The 12,137-nt window shown below is 39.1% G+C and overlaps 1 protein-coding gene across 16 annotated transcripts; it reads left to right on the top strand.

Annotated features, from left to right (window-relative positions):
* The first annotated feature begins 418 nt into the window (after positions 1-418).
* LOC309496060 (uncharacterized protein) lies at positions 419-10,672 on the top strand. 16 transcript variants are annotated; one of them, XM_082166002.1, is made up of 12 exons: positions 419-2,466; positions 2,979-3,075; positions 3,156-3,253; positions 3,365-3,427; positions 3,563-3,625; positions 3,761-3,823; positions 3,959-4,021; positions 6,399-6,467; positions 9,070-9,129; positions 9,396-9,422; positions 9,517-9,719; positions 10,460-10,672. In XM_082166002.1, the coding sequence occupies exons 2-12, from the start codon at positions 3,041-3,043 to the stop codon at positions 10,631-10,633; spliced, it is 918 nt and encodes a 305-aa protein (XP_082022128.1). In that variant the 5' UTR covers positions 419-2,466; positions 2,979-3,040; the 3' UTR covers positions 10,634-10,672. The 16 variants fall into 16 exon arrangements, 14 of the variants coding, with proteins under 14 accessions (XP_082022128.1, XP_082022131.1, XP_082022134.1 ...); XM_082166005.1 differs by having other exon boundaries at positions 419-2,572; XM_082166008.1 differs by lacking the exon at positions 3,365-3,427 and having other exon boundaries at positions 419-2,572.
* Positions 10,673-12,137: the final 1,465 nt, after the last annotated feature.

The raw sequence follows: 12,137 nt of genomic DNA, 5'->3' as shown, positions 1-12,137 counted from the left end.
CAGCCCCACTGAAAGGAGCGTACATGTTCAGAATCTCTGTATTTGGTCATGGAGGAACTCCAGCATCTGCATTCATTGTTAAGAATGGAAATTATGTGGTTGTAGCATATGATGTTCAGGCAAAGGATCGGTTAAACTCCTCTAATGGAGTTGTGTTGATCCTGGAGGTTGGAGATGTTGTCTATGTGATACTTCGGTCTAACACGAGGATACATGATAACGGGAGTAACCACAACACTTTCAGTGGTTTCCTACTGTTTCCCTTAATATAACAGGAGCTTTGCAGAATGTGATTCCAATTATTCTGATCCTTCAGCGTATGATTTAAGATGAAAATCATGAAGATTTTTTTACAAATGAACCTGTATTAATGAGGACAAATGTGTGTGTTTGAAATTTGCAATAGATTACTGCATTCCCTCTGACTGCAGACCTTCAGATTTGAATCCTACTTGCATCTCTGTTAGTGAGAATACAAACAGTAGCCATGATTGTAGCAGTACTGGCGAAACAAACGATGAAAGTGATCTCAGAAGCAGCATTTCTGACTGGGCACTTCGTTTTGGTGTATCTCTCATTGCACTTTCTGCTTTATTGGCAATTCTTAGAGTGAATTTACCATTCCTGCCAAAAGATGGAAGGTCACTGTTAAAAACGAAAATAGAGTACAATGTGGAGATGATTGCCGGTGGATCTTTCCACTATTTTGGTATTGTCAATGCTTTCAGAAACACGTTGAGAAGTGTATGTTCTCATTTTACAGACGGGCACACATTTAACATGCAGCTAAATTTTGACGGCATCCCACTTTTCAAAAGTTCTTCAGTTCAACTTTGGCCTATTCTTGGCATGGTCAAAGGTCTATCTAAGAAACCTGTTGTCGTAGGGTTCTTTTGTGGGACCACTAAGCCAAAAAGTCTTTCTGACTATCTCAGTCACTTAGTTTGTGAGTTGCAGAGTTTAAGAAGAGGTTTTGTTTTTGGTGGCAAGACTTTCTTTGTCAAGGTAACGTCTATCATGTGTGACGCTCCAGCACGAGCCTTTATCAAAGGTATAAAATCTCACACAGGATACTATGGCTGTGACAAATGTCAGCAGAAAGGTTCCTATGTGAAACACCGCATGACATTTCCTGAGAACGATGCCTCCTGTAGAACAGATGAAGCTTTTCGACTAGGATTAGATGAGGAACACCATCTAACACACTGTCCTCTTCTAGAAACTGACATTGACATGGTAACTGGTTTTCCTCATGATTACATGCACCTTGTGTGTTTGGGTGTAGTGAGACGTCTAACGGATCTGTGGTGTGGTGCAGTGGGCCCCCTGCGTACAAGGCTTTCGAGCATTCAAGTCTTGGGTATCTCTGAGAGACTGGTAGCATTGAAGGAGTTCATTCCAGCAGAGTTTGCCAGAAAGCCTAGGGCTCTCAGTGAGAGACTTCGTTGGAAGGCCACTGAATTCCGTCAACTGTTGCTGTACACAGGCCCTGTTGTTTTAAAGGGTGTGTTGCCTCGCCAGGTTTATGATAACTTTATGCTGTTGTCTGTTGCCATCTACATTTTGGCAAATTCAAACTATTGTATAGAAATGAATGATTTGGCTCACTCCTTTTTGGTATCATTTGTTGAGCATTATGGCTTGTTGTATGGCAAAGAGATGGTGGTATACAACATTCATGGCTTGGTACATCTTGCTAGTGATGTTAAAGTGCATGGTCCTTTAGATAGCATATCTGGCTTCCCCTATGAAAATTATCTTGGTGAGCTTAAGAGATTGGTAAGGAAGCCTCACAATCCACTTGCACAGATAATCCGCAGGCTGTCAGAACATGAGGAAAGGAACTGTTATTCCGCTGATGAAATATCACTAATGTGCCCCCATAAAAATGGACCTGTACCACAAACACTGACAGAAGCAGTACATCAGTTCAGACAGCTTACTGTTGATGGTGTCATGCTGCGAATATCGAGCAAAGATGATTGCATTGCTATTCGTGGCAAAGTGATTTCAGTAAAAAACATCATTGCTTATGGGGGTAAAGAGTATGTTATGTTTCAAGAGTATAGAGAGAAAGAGGCCTTATACACTTACCCTCTTGACTCCAGAAACATGGGAGTATTCATCGTGTCCAATTTGTCAACAGTGATGCACTTTACTGAGCTCACAAAGCCCTGGCAGAAGTGTGTGAGGTTGCCTCTGGGAGACAAATTTGCAGTCTTCCCTCTGACTCACACATCTTAATAATATCACCAATTAATGTACATAGTTCTTGAGAAGCAGCAACACCATTTCTGGATTATATTGTGGGACATGCCAATTGTAAGTGGCATTTATATGAATTCGATTTTTAAATGAATCTAAATGAAGTCTAAAATTAATTACAACTCTTGTTTTTTTCAGCCAATGTATCATATTGTAATCTTTGAAACCACAAATGAAGTCGAGGTTGTCCCCCATAATTGGGTAAGGGACAATGTTTGTATGTGGCCTCCATACAAATATGAAGATAGAGTTAAAGCCATAAAATCAATGGTAAAGCCAGGACCATCCTGGATTATTTTTACTAGAGGTACATATCCTTAGCTTCCATGGGTCAGATTTACTAACAGGTTGCACCAGCATAAACCGTCTTTTGGTGTCGGGATTTATTGAAGACACTTAAAGGCGTGAACAGTTCATTTTTGCGGCTGACCTTGTTGCATATGCGTTTTTAAGAGTTTCCCTTTCAAACTCATGCAGAATCATTCAGATTAATTTAAATGAATCATGCAAGGTGATTAACTAAGGTTTGTGCTAGTTAATTTCCTGGTATTTGCACCATTGTTTACCTCCCCCAAAAAGAGATTGTGCCTATTTAGTAAATCTGGCCCTAATATATATATTTTTTTTTCATTTTCTCCTATTATTTATTCATAATTTCTCTTTAATGTTTTTTTTAGTTTGCTTCACAGAAACCTTGTTGTTTATCTATACAGAAACATATGAAGAAGCTCGCCAAAAACTACCAGAGGCAGAAATAAACACAGACCTTACAGACATGGACTCGCCCCCCGTGAGAAGAAAGAGACACATGTAAATACAGCACATACAGAGCAGTGTATGGCTGCTGAATGAGGACAATCAATTGAATAATTTATTTATTTTTTCTTCAGTAAAAGGGCACGTTTTTTCGATGATAGTGAAACTGAGGATGAAGCAAACTTTCCACTTCCAGCAGCGCCAGAAGTGCAAATCAACCGCATCAGGAAATGTAAGATTGGCCAATTTGTGCAACAGTTATAGTTCTATTAATTTGTTTAATTAACACATTTGCTCCTGAACACTGACTTCTCCAATTTCTCCCTCTTGCTTTCCTGTACAGGTACCAGCAGAGCAGGGAATTACTCTCAACCACTGGCCAGAGAAGACGCAGAGACTATAAATTGTGAGTATTTGAAAACACTGGGCATGTGAGTTACAGAGTAGATGTGCTTCAATTTGATAATAGTTAGACTTAAACTTGCCTCAAAGCTCCTGAACACTGACTTCTTCAATTTCTCTCTCTTGTTTTCCTGTACAGGTACCAGCAGAGCAGGGAATTACTCTCAACCACTGGCCAGAGAAGACGCAGAGACTATGAATTGTGAGTATTTGAAAACACTGGGCATGTGAGTTACAGAGTAGATGTGCTTCAATTTGATAATAGTTAGACTTAAACTTGCCTCAAAGCTCCTGAACACTGACTTCTTCAATTTCTCCCTCTTGCTTTCCTGTACAGGTACCAGCAGAGCAGGGAATTACTCTCAACCACTGGCCAGAGAAGACGCAGAGACTATGAATTGTGAGTATTTGAAAACACTGGGCATGTGAGCTACAGAGTAGATGTGCTTCAATTTGATAATAGTTAGACTTAAACTTGCCTCAAAGATCCTGAACACTGACTTCTTCAATTTCTCCCTCTTGCTTTCCTGTACAGGTACCAGCAGAGCAGGGAATTACTCTCAACCACTGGCCAGAGAAGACGCAGAGACTATGAATTGTGAGTATTTGAAAACACTGGGCATGTACTAGTCCAGTCATTTTATGAAAAAAGGTAGGACAAATTGCAACAGAAGCAAATTCAACTGATTTTTGTATCCTGAATATGTCCTGAGTAAGGGGAAAAAAAGCCCAGAAGAATCCCTTTAGGGGAAAGTTTAGAAAGACCCAAATATAGCCTATTCATTATTTTTCTCATGATTTGGGTAACATTTTTAACCTGTATATCACCATGAGAATTACTGAGTTGTTTACTTGCATCAAGACAAACAAAAAAATTTTACATTTTTTTTTAAAATGTTGTTAACATGGGCAAACGGTGCATAATCTAATTATGTATGTGCTAATTTGCATAAATACCACAACAGATCTAAACATTGGGTATAGCCAAGTGAAAATGTCTTGTTGGCATATAACAGTAAAAGACTTGATGTTAAGGTCTGAATGGAACCTGTTTAGGCTACCCATGAGCATTAATACATAGATGGAAGTACTTTAAACCAGCCTTTATTACTTATTATTGCAGAGATGGGGTTTGGGGATGGGTCTGTGGGACTGTTTCTGGGAGATGAGTCTGAGGGAACAGGAGAGAAGGGGTAAGGAGAATGCAGAAGACAAAGGAAGGTAAAATAAAAAGTGAACCCCCAGAAACAGTCCCACGGACCCAGCCCCAAACCCCATCTCTGCAATAATAATTAATAAAGGCTGGTTTAAAGTACTACTTCCTTTATGTATAATCCCAAATGGGATTCTTCAGGGCTTTTTTTTTTTTTTTTTTTTTTTTTTACTCAGGATATATTGAGGATACAAAATCAGTTAGGTTTGCTTCTGTTGCAATTCGTCCTAGGTTGACCCCCATTTTGGCTTAAAATTACTGGATTATAATGTTTTTTATCTTAGAATGTTTATAGCTGTGTCTGAAACCGTTCACTCATTTACTAATCCCTATATAATAGTGTATGGCGTTTGAGTGCACTATATCTGCAAGGAGTGAACGAAAATAAGTGAGTGAATTCGGACGCTGACGTTTACACTGCGCGTCGGAGAGCTGGAGCTGTCGCAGTAAAGGCTTTGTCACACGTGATAAAACTCCTTTTATCTTACATGTTACTTGCTTTATAAAATAAAATTAACAACAATCATATTGACTATTTTGTATATACCTCTGTGCCAGCTTTGTAGTTTCATCAATTGAAATTGTTAAACTCACGCTCACAGATGACAGGGTCATTGAGCGCCTCAGACGACCGTTATGATTACATTCAAATGACAGATGATCAACGAATATTTTTCAAATCATCCACCAAATTATCATCTATTCCTTACAGTTTAACGAGTTAAAACATATCGTTTTAATGCCTAAATAATATTTTAATAAAAAAAAAAAATTTTTAAGGTAAAAAAAAATACCTTATTAATATTTAATTTCATTTTAACAAGTTATCTATATATTCTAAATATTTGAATACGTTTTATTCAAGTAATGATTAATAATAATAAAAATGTTAAAAATAAGGATTAAATCAATGTTAAAGCAGAAATAAGATAAGCTGTAAAGTAATCTCTGGTTTAAACTCACTCGCTCCCGGACTTTCATGCGAGCTCAGTCCTCTACGCATTGGATTGTGGGAAATTGTGCTTCAGCAAGTGTACATCGGATGTACGCTCTAGTTCAGAGAGGATTGTGGGTAAAAGTAGTGAACAAATGTAGGGAATGATGTCGTTCACTCAGAATTCGGACACCACTACAAAATGGCCGACACCCTAAATAGTGCACTATATAGTGGATAGGGCGTGATTTCAGACACAGCTTATCTCTTTGTGTTTTGTGTTAAAGGAGAACTCTGGTCAATTTTAACATTGAGCTCTTTTTTTTTTTTTTTTTTTGGAGTGCTGTCAGTACAGAGAACGACAAAAATAGGTGTTGCCTACACCGTGTTATCCTCTTTTTAAAATTTCCACCCTGTTGACTTAAATGGGGCACATTTTAAACCTGCTTTTAGCCTCTTAACATCCTTGATGTGTCATTACAAGTGCCCAGCCATGTGAGTGATTCCTTCAGAGTGAACACGGGTGAATCTGACTGCAGTAGATGTGAAAGATATGAATAAAAGTGATGTTAATTCAGCCAGCACACATGCCTGTATTTACTTCCTGTTTTCGGTCGAAGTCCACAGTAGTCGATTGTCGAGACTCTCGACAATCGACTACTGTGGACTTCGACCGAAAACAGGAAGTAAATACAGGTATGTGCGCTGGCTACAAATTTACAAAAAAAATTAGCTCAATTTTAAAATTGACCGGAGTTCTCCTTTAATATCTAATGTTAGCCAAATTCAGGGGTGACATTTATTTATGGCTTGTTTTGAAGCCATCAGGGCGCCAAAAACAAATCCACAGCAACCAAAGGAGGACATCAACACCATTGAAACAGACATCAGTAACCCGTAAATTTACGATAAAACCTTTTCTTCCCATTTAACCCATATTTTACCCATATACAGTCAGGTCCATAAGTATTGGGACATCGACACAATTCGAATCTTTTTGGCTCTATACACCACCACAATGGATTTGAAATGAAACGAACAAGATGTGCTTTAACTGCAGACTTTCAGCTTTAATTTGAGGGTATTTACATCCAAATCAGGTGAACGGTGTAGGAATTACAACAGTTTGTATATGTGCCTCCCACTTTTTAAGGGACCAAAAGTAATGGGACAGATTAACTATCATAAATCAAACTTTCACTTTTTAATACTTGGTTGCAAATCCTTTGCAGTCAATTACAGCCTGAAGTCTGGAATGCATAGACATCACCAGACGCTGGGTTTCATCCCTGGTGATGCTCTGCCAGGCCTCTTCTGCAACTGTCTTCAGTTCCTGCTTGTTCTTGGGGCATTCTCCCTTCAGTTTTGTCTTCAGCAAGTGAAATGCATGCTCAATTGGATTCAGGTCAGGTGATTGACTTGGCCATTGCATAACATTCCACTTCTTCCCCTTAAAGGAGAACTCCGGTGAATTTTTAAGTTAATCTTGATCGTTTTACCTTTGTGAGTACTGTCTATAGAAAAAAAAACGAACCGGATCGGTGCTTGCAACGCGGAGCTGTTACAGTTAATGCCCAGAGCTCCCATTCAGCTAAAACGGCAGTTATGGGGGCATTAACCTAAATAGTGTCTTTGTGCCTCTTAACAGACACAAAATGCAATTAAAATGTCTGTCCAACATGAACAGGGCCCTTACATGACAACAAGATGCGTTTAGCAACTTAGCCATTGTTTAAACTCACCTAAATAGTGTTTTAGACGGCTAGCTGTAGTCTCGCGCTGAAGTCCCGTGGGAACTCAGTAGTAGCCGGAACACGACGCTCCTCCCACCTGCACTATGTGCGCGATTTTTTTTTCCCCCAAACCACTTCAGCGGAAATCCCGCCCTGCAGCTGATTTAATTGGTTTAGGTTACAGTGACGATTGACATGACCAATGAAAACCTTAGAATCAGCTGCAGGGTGGGATTTCCGCTGATGTGGTTTGGGGGAAAAAAAATCACGCGCACTTTTTCCGGCTACAACTGAGTTCCCACGGGACTTCAGCGCGAGACTACAGCTAGCCGTCTAAAACACTATTTAGGTGAGTTTAAACAATGGCTAAGTTGCTAAACGCATCTTGTTGTCATGTAAGGGCCCTGTTCATGCTGGACAGACATTTTAATTGCATTTTGTGTCTGTTAAGAGGCACAAAGACACTATTTAGGTTAATGCCCCCATAACTGCTGTTTTAGCTGAATGGGAGCTCTGGGAATTAACTGTAACAGCTCCGCGTTGCAAGCACCGATCCGGTTCGTTTTTTTTTCTATAGACAGTACTCACAAAGGTAAAACGATCAAGATTAACTTAAAAATTCACCGGAGTTCTCCTTTAAAAAAACTATTTGGTTGCTTTCGCAGTATGCTTCGGGTCATTGTCCATCTGCACTGTGAAGCACCGTCCAGTGAGTTCTGAAGCATTTGGCTGAATATGAGCAGATAATATTGACTGAAACACTTCAGAATTCATCCTGCTGCTTTTGTCAGCAGTCACATCAATAAATACAAGAGAACCAGTTCCATTGGCAGCCATACATGCCCACGCCATGACACTACTACCACCACCATGCTTCACTGATGAGGTGGTATGCTTTGGATCATGAGCAGTTCCTTTCCTTCTCCATACTCTTCTCTTCCCATCACTCTGGTACAAGTTTATCTTAGTTTCATCCGTCCAAAGAATGCTTTTCCAGAACTGGTCAGGCTTTTTTAGATGCTTTTTGGCAAAGTCTAATCTGGCCTTTCTATTCTTGATGCTTATGAATGGTTTGCACCTTGTGGTGAACCCTCTGTATTTGCTCTTGTGAAGTCTTCTCTTGATTGTAGACTTTGACAATGACACGTCTACCTCCTGGAGAGTGTCCTTCACTTGGCTGGATGTTGTGAATGGGTTTTTCTTTACCATGGAGAGGATCCTGCGATCATCTACCACTGTTGTCTTCCGTGGACGTCCAGGCCTTTTTATGTTGCTGAGCTCACCAGTGCATTCTTTTTTCTCAGAATGTACCAAACTGTTGATTTGGCCACTCCTAATATTAATGCTATCTCTCGGATGGATTTATTTTGTTTTTGAAGCCTAATGATGGTCTGTTTGACTTGCATGGAGTGCTCCTTTGAACGCATGATGTAGGTTCACAGCAATAGATTCCAAATGCAAATACTACACTTAGAATCAACTACCTGCTTAATTGATGAAGAAATAATGAAGAAATAGCCCACACCTGTCCATGAAATCGCTTTTTTGTAATTCCTAAACCCGTCCTCCAATTTGGATGTAAATACCCTCAAATTAAACCTGAGAGTGTGCACTTTCAGCCCATATCCATTAAATAACTATAGCTTGAATATGTTTTGGTAAATACCTGAAAAAAGAAAAATTGTGCCTGTGTCCCAATATTTATGGACCTGACTGTAACGTGTGCTAAAATCTACTGCTAAACTTTGGCCTTTCCCACTAATTAGCCTTGACAGCAAGGAATCGCACCTCACACTTTAGACATGGAGAGGCAGAAGTCTTAAGTTGTAAGTAATACTGTGTCTGTTCACTAACACTGCATTCAAATTTTAAAGGTTTACCCATATATCCAAAATACTGTTACACAACATGCGTTATCTTTCACAACAATTTAAGTTCTAAAACTGACCGTGTTTAACTCATTAACCTATTAAACCAAATTATGTACAACCAAATCTGCAGAGCTATAGAGTAAAAAAAAAGAGTTTTACTTCCTTCTACTGTCATTTTACATGTTCAAACTAATATATTGTTGTGGTGTTCCCCTCTTTAGCATCATCCCACACTGGTTTCAGTGAAGGTTGGTACTGACATTTTTTTTTTAATGCTTTTTTTCTTTTTTACACAGTAATATGCTTTTTTTTATATATATATTAGCTTTTTCTTTTTTATAGCTTGGATACGCAAAATTCTTGCAAACCAAGAAATGATCAAAGAACAGATGGGAACATTGGTTAAATTGGTCTACGATCTCAAAAAATTATCAACTACAGAAGACAGCCCAACTTTAAACACAGACTGTTTTCCACTGTCAAGTTTTCAACAACTTCAAGTCATTGAGGGGCAACTGCAGCAGGAAGACTACAAGACAGCTGTGGTAAGATTTCATATTTCAATAGAACAATTTAACTCATCAATTAACTGTGTCAGTGTTTTCATCTTTTGTTCATTGTACATGGTAAAAAATGTAGTCAACCACGTGTTAAAATCATATCTGTACTGGCTGGGCTGGTTCGACATGGAATGGTTAAGCAACAAGAAAGGTTTGGCTTGGTGAAGAAGCTGCAATTGTACTCACTCTAGCTGATTTGCTTAAGTCAAAATGTGGATGGTCATAGTTAGCACTAACCAATGAGATTGATGGTTGCGAATAAGTTCCTCCTACTGCTGAAGGAACTGAAATGAATGTAAATTAGCTAATGATTTTCTCACCCTCAAGTCATCCTAGGTGTATATGACATTATTCTTTCAGACAAATACAATGTTATATTAAAAAAATGTCCTGGCTCTTCCAAGCTTTATAATGGCAGTGAATGGCTGTATATTTTCCAAGGCCTGTCTGCTGGAAGCTATTTATTTTTCTTATACGAACGCATCACTTCGCTTCAAAGAGCCTTTATTAACCTCCCCAGAGCTGTGTGGAGCACTTTTATGATGGATGGACGCACTTTTATGCACTTCAAAACAGAAACGGCTATTCTACTATCCTTTTATAGGCTAAATAATTTCAAATGAACTGTTATATTGACCGGTAAAAGCCCACCCCGTTTTTGAACGTTCTAATCAAGTATGATGTTTGCTTGTTCCTTTATTTGTCCATATATTTATTTTTTACAGATAAACACGTTAGCCTTGAGGGGAGGCACAACAGTAAAGGAAAGTGTATGGCGGATTCTGAACTTCCTTTTATCAAACGACATGGCCCGGCAAATGAACTGGAAGGGAATCAATGGAAAAGCGGCATTCAAAGACACCTCTCTGAAAACTGTAATTAATGGTATGGCTTTCTGAACTTAACTACTGTGTTTTATTTGTGTTTGGTGTCAGCTAAAAAACAATTCCCTATAATAATTTTGATACCATATCTGGCTGGTTTGCTTGGCATGTACTGCTTGAAGCTACAGCGTCCTCTGAAAGGTACCAGGCATTCATCAACTGTAACTTCTTTGCCTGGGTTGTACATTTTAGGCAGATTTTCGACCCATTTGTCCCAGATATTTCGTATCGCAGCCAGTTTGTCGTCTCTCCAGCGGTCAGGTCTTGTGTCTCGGTTGTCAAACCGGATGACCCTTGTCATGACTTCAAATGCACCCAGAGACATTGTAGCACGAAAAATGGCTCTCCCTGTGTCCGCATTCCACAAGCTCCTTGTGGCCTCGTTGTGAGAATGATAAACACCGGCCAGCAATAGCAGACCAATGTAGGCCTGTAAGTCCACCCAGTCCACCTCTTTCCATGACTCCCCATACACTCTTTTCCCCTCTAAATTTGTCATGTCAATCAGTGTCTTTTGAGTTTCCTCAGGAAAAAAAAGCTCAAAAGCTGACCTTATGTTGTCCACACGCGAACAGGCATATCTGGTTGGCCCAAGGGTCATCTTCATCACGTGCTCTGCAGGTGCTCTCCCTGGTGTCTGGGTAGGTCCAGTAGCAGTCCAGACGATTTCCCCATTTTTAGATGCATAAGTTAGTACACCAGGATCCTCTTCCTCAGAGTCTTCCCCATCAGTGTCCTCACAATCCTGGTCAAACTCTGTCTGACTATCCGTTTCAAATCCTTGATCACATGATGACTCCAAACCACAGTCTGGCAGGCCTCCTTCCTCCCCACTGGATTCCAGGAGAATATCCAGGGTCTCTGCTGCACTGAACCTCTTACTCATTGTGCTGCTTACCCATCCGTTAGAAGTGGCCATGTTAGATGTTTTTATCACTTATTAGCCTATATTTTTGTATTTTAATAATTGCATAATTACTTTGTTCATTGTAATGTCAGAGTCACCACACTAGAACATGGGAACAAATAAAAGTGGAGTACGAAAATATTCTACATAATGGTAATTTTTTGTTATATTATAGTCTCTTTTATAAAAGGCAGTGTTAAATAAATGGTTGTCTGTTTATAAAAATAAAACCAAGAAAAAGGCTGAGAAAAAAAGAAAGAAAAGATCTTAGTAGCCTACTCTGTAAAATATTTTTTGCTGCTTTAAATTAAGGCCGTATAGTCATTTCAACTGTTAAATCTTAATGATGAGTAATGATGAATTGCTTTGACTTGTGAAAGTGAAAACTGATAAACTTATGTTAATGTAAAAATATTTTGCCATGAGTTATTGATCACATTTTTCCCGAGTGTAGTTCATTGTAATGACATTGTTTTTTCCTCTTTTGTGCACTTTTACATAATACACCAACACTTGTATCTGTTCCCAAGAAAGTGGTGGCTGAAATATGTGCAGTAAGTGGACATTTTCTAACTTTCCAAAGGAAAGAAAGTATAAGACTTTGTAATGTCC

Source organism: Leuciscus leuciscus (assembly GCF_965113295.1).
Source record: "Leuciscus leuciscus genome assembly, chromosome: 4".
NCBI classification, from domain to species: domain Eukaryota; kingdom Metazoa; phylum Chordata; class Actinopteri; order Cypriniformes; family Leuciscidae; genus Leuciscus; species Leuciscus leuciscus.
Note: the sequence above shows the minus strand (reverse complement) of the source record. Positions and strands in the feature narration are given on the sequence as shown.